General features: G+C 35.2%; 1 protein-coding gene across 3 annotated transcripts in view; it reads left to right on the top strand.

Annotated features, from left to right (window-relative positions):
* The window catches only part of ERAP2 (endoplasmic reticulum aminopeptidase 2), a 49,428-nt gene that overhangs the window by 29,334 nt on the left and 15,343 nt on the right, over window positions 1-4,751 (top strand). For all 3 annotated transcript variants that reach the window (XM_017858844.1, XM_017858845.1, XM_017858847.1), the window contains exons 12-13: window positions 1,101-1,180; window positions 2,195-2,378. In XM_017858844.1, coding sequence (XP_017714333.1) covers window positions 1,101-1,180; window positions 2,195-2,378 — 264 coding nt within the window. The remainder of the gene's footprint in view (window positions 1-1,100; window positions 1,181-2,194; window positions 2,379-4,751) is intronic.

Genomic DNA, 4,751 nt, shown 5'->3' with positions numbered 1-4,751 from the left:
TTTTTTTTTTTTTTTTTTTTTTTTTTTTGAGAGAAATTCTCACTCTGTTGCCCAAGCTGGAGTATGGCCAATTTTGGCTCACTACAAACTTGGCCTCCTGGGTTAAAGCAGTTCTCCTGTCTTAGCCTCCCAAGTAGCCAGAATTATAGAGGCACGTACCACCATGCTTGGCTAATTTTGTTGTTGTTGTTGTTTTTGGTAGAGACGGGGTTTCACCATGTTGGTCAGGCTGGTCTCGAACTCCTGACCTCAAGTGATCTGCCTGCCTCAGTCTCCCAAAGTGCTGAGATTACAGGCGTGAGCCACCACACCTGGCCTTTTTTACCTTTTTGTGTAAAGATCTCAGTTACTCTTTTGTCTGCTTTACACCTGTTGGTGTTATCAAGCACATGATATTAAATATGCAGGATTATTTTAGCTAATATTACTTGATTTAATAGAGGAAATTAATTCTAGAGGCTGCTAGAAAGTTAATCAGAAAAAGCCAATTTCATCTCTTTACTGCAGCAGGGCTATTGAAAAGTAACTGAGAACTTTTCCTCTAATCCATTCTGCTTTTCTGCTCTCTGCACTTAGCTCTCCTACAAATCCTGAGCTGTAGTATCATTGACTATTTATTTGCAGTCATTCAGCAGTTGGGAGGTTGGATGTGAGTAGTACTGTTGAACAAAAGTATAAGTAAAAAATCATACTGGAGTAAGTTATTTACCTCTTAAGGGCTTTCCCTACAGCTTTGGTTTAGTTATTTGAATCAGCATCAGGCTGATAGTTTTTGAAAATGTGAAGGAAACATTGGATTTTCTTTCTCATACAAACAGCAGAATTTGTTATGATATGAGATTAGGACAGCAAATGACACAATTATTTGTGGCAGAGTTCAACTAGATAGACATGGCTGCTGCTTTATGATTATCATGGAGTAATTTTTTGCATACTTAAGGATATGCTAATCTTAGCCTATAAAATTTATAGGACCACTTGTGGGTGGTGTGAAGGATGATGGGTATTTAGGTGCCTTTTACAGTCTATCTGAGTCTGACAATGTGAAAAATCACAGCAGCATTCTTTTGGTCTATAACTGTCTTTACTCTCTGTCACAGGTACCTGTGGCATATCCCATTGACCTACTCCACGAGTTCCTCTAATGTGATCCACAGACACATTCTAAAATCAAAGACAGGTAATGAACTAATTAGCCAAACAGGTATTTCAATGTTGAAATTAAACATGTGTTGAGCTATTTGAAGGAAAGATACAATAAGTAAATCTAATAATAAAAGATTTGTATTTGAGAGAAATTGTCATTTATCCATATGTTACTAAAATAACTCTTTTAGAAAGAAAATCTGGATTTTTCATTCAGTGGGAAGTTCTCTCGTGCTTTTATCATTTAGAGATAGATTATTTACATCAAGAAATAACAGAAATTCATCTTATGTCTTATAATACACACTAATCTATTTTACAGGTTATGGATGAGGCAAAAAATGTGGAAAAAAGCATATACTTTAAAATCGATTGCTTCTGGATTCAAATCCTCACTCTCTCACTTACTAGATGTGTGACCTTAAGAAAATTTACAAACTCATCTTGAGCTTCAATTTTTTCATCTCATGTTGAATAAGGACTAAATCTCACAGAGTTGTTGAGAGAATATTATAATGTAATTTTACCCTCTAGTATAATATATGCCATATTAAAAATACATAGTATAATTTTAATTTTCCTCTGAACACTTTAATACAATTTGAGAGGTTTTCCATCACAAAGTCATGCTTAACCTGGAGTCCTTCTTTTACTAAAATGAACAAATGGATCACCTATTTACACATACATATTTCAATGACTAGTGACTAAATCTTGAGACAAGAACATCATCAAATTAAGCCAAATTCCCGTCATGCTAGTTATCTGGCTCACTGGGCCCTTGCATGCCTCTTAGACCTGCATAGACAATTTTTTAGAACAAATTCAGCAGTCTTATTCCTATGAATCAACTTATTTATTAATTTAATAAGACCATCTTCCCAAAAGAAATCATCCAGTGAACTATGTAAATGAATATCATTATGACTCTCCCCAAACTTCATCTTCCCATTGATTTATAAGTAATTGGATTAAAACTAACAGTTGTGGAGATGTTCTGAATGAGCATGTTGATAATAAAATGTGTACGCCAATTTTATCCTCTTAGATATTCTGGATTTACCTGAAAAGACCAGTTGGGTGAAATTTAATGTGGACTCAAATGGTTACTACATTGTTCACTATGAGGGTCATGGATGGGACCAACTCATCACACAGCTGAATCAGAACCACACACTTCTCAGACCTAAGGACAGAATAGGTCTGATTCATGATGTGTTTCAGCTAGTTGGGTAAGGCAACATTTTCTCTGACTTCATGGGAAATAACTGATTCGTAACCAGATATGCTAGACTTCAATATCGAATGTTCAGCATTGGTCATTCATTTGATATGGATTTGAATGGAATTCAAACAGTAACACTAGTCCAAAGGCTATCCACTAATAACATATTTTGACCCACACTGTGTTTATAAATGTAATCCAATATTTTAAAATGTGGAGAACCTTACCTAAAAATCCTGACCCCTGGAATCTTTTAAAAATGATATCTGGCAACTGTGGGTCTTTATCCTGTGGGCCACAGGATAGCTATAAAGGAGAGTGCAGTGGGCCAAACTCCCTTTATGCCAGGCCTACTTTCTCCCAAGCACCAATATTCCAAATGGCCTGTTTCATTCACTTAGTGTGGACTCTCTAAGTATTTGAGCTTTTGACCTCACATTTAAAATGTATTTATGATAGTAGCTGCTACACCAAATACCTGTGTCATCTCTTAAATAAAAAGTACAAATATAGGCTTAATCTTTACAATTTTAAATGGGTTGTTATGAAATCTAATCATTACTTACACTGGAGAAAGTATGAAGTTTGTAGGGAAATGAAGTAATAATTGGCTCTTTGCATTTATTCCTCTCTAGACTTTCCTGGAAGGACAAAATGTTTTCTTTCCTTTTCTATGTATCATCAACAGAATAATGTGTAGAATGAATTGGGTCACAAGATCACCAATGGGTGGAGGGAATTGAGGACCAGGAAGTATATTGTGCATTGTAAGCTTTCTTTATTCTGAGAATTACTGTGATCCACTCACTTAACTCAACTTGGCATAAAATTTTCTTTCAGAAGCTTGTTTAGGTCAAATTGAGTGACAGTGACCAGCAGGACATCTCTGAAACAAAGTTTCTTAGTACACTAGAATCCTTCAGTTAGAAAGAAAAGAGAAAGTGAGGCTTAATTCTCAGTACCATGGGTCTCAGGAACATCTTGGAGGCACAGCTCATTGGAGGCCAAAATTAGGAAAAACACCATCCTACATTTGAGTGAATGCATGAAAGGTACGCTAAGAAGCAGGCTATTGCTGGCTGAAGGAGGCTTGCCTGCTCAAAGGAGGAAGCTCTGAGCAGACTGAAGAGAAGACAGATTAACAATGCAAGACTAGGAAAAAATGGAGAATATTGACAACTCAGCAAATTAATCTTTTAGGTAGTTGTGAAGTCTTTTTTGCTGTTTCTAGCCTATACACTTAAGATTGTCTAAATTTAGCCGGAGGAAATTTGCAGTTATTGATGCATTGGTGGAAAACCAATCACCTTTTCTTCACTGAGTAAACAGATTAATGAAGTTAAGAATACAAATTTTATATGAAAATAGAAGATTTCAAGTACTATGCCTTCACTTACTAATTTTTTGAACTTAGGCAAGTTTTTTTTTTTAACCTTTTAAGCCTAAATTTTACAGTCTTTAAAACTTTATTACTAATAATATCCGACATACAGGGTTTGGAGGATTGCGCAGGTAATGAAGATAAAGCAGTATGTACAGTACTTACTCAAAAAATGTCAGCTGTTAACATTATTAGTATTATCTAATACAAATTAGTTGAAATGTCATGAGATGAATAGGAAGAGGAGGTGACAACATAGGAAAGTACATTTCAAATAATGTGAAGTTAGGAAAAAGACAGAATGTAAGTTTGTGTATTATTATGTTTGTTTGTAACTACATATGAAAAAAATAAGTGCGAAGGGGAAACAAAAACCTGAAGGAATTATTTTAAAATGCTATTGGTGAGTGTGTAGGGTATTGAAATTATGAGTCTTCTCTAATTTCTGGTTGTTTTGTCATTATGAGTCTAATTTCCAGTTGTTCTGTAATTTGTTTATATTTACTTATATTACTTTTATAACAAAAAACAATTGTATAAGAAAACAATTTAAAGCTCTCATAATAGATACAAATAAATAAAATATTTTTACTTGCTGTTCTTTCTCAATACTATAAACCACTTTCCTCCCTGCTTTATGAAACTTCTATTAAAGAATTGAGGCCCAGCATGGTGGCTCACACCTGTAACCCCAGCATTTTGGGAGGTTGAAGTGGGCAGATCATTTGAAGCCAGGAGTTTGAAACCAGCTTGGGCAACATGGTGAAACCCCGTCTCTACTAAAAATACAAAAATTAGCCTAGTGTGGTGGTGTATGCCTGTAATCCCAGCTACTCAGGTGGCTGAGGCACATGAATCGTATGAACCCAGAAGATCACGCCACTGAACTCCAGCCTGAGTGACCGAATGATACTCTGTCTCAAAAAACAAACAAAAAAAGAATTAAAGGAAACAATAGTGATCATATTTAGTTTGGAGACAGAATTTTCCTTTTAATTA

This window comes from Rhinopithecus bieti, unplaced genomic scaffold (genome assembly GCF_001698545.2).
Source record: "Rhinopithecus bieti isolate Rb0 unplaced genomic scaffold, ASM169854v2 scaffold_48863, whole genome shotgun sequence".
Lineage (NCBI taxonomy): Eukaryota > Metazoa > Chordata > Mammalia > Primates > Cercopithecidae > Rhinopithecus > Rhinopithecus bieti.
Note: the sequence above shows the minus strand (reverse complement) of the source record. Positions and strands in the feature narration are given on the sequence as shown.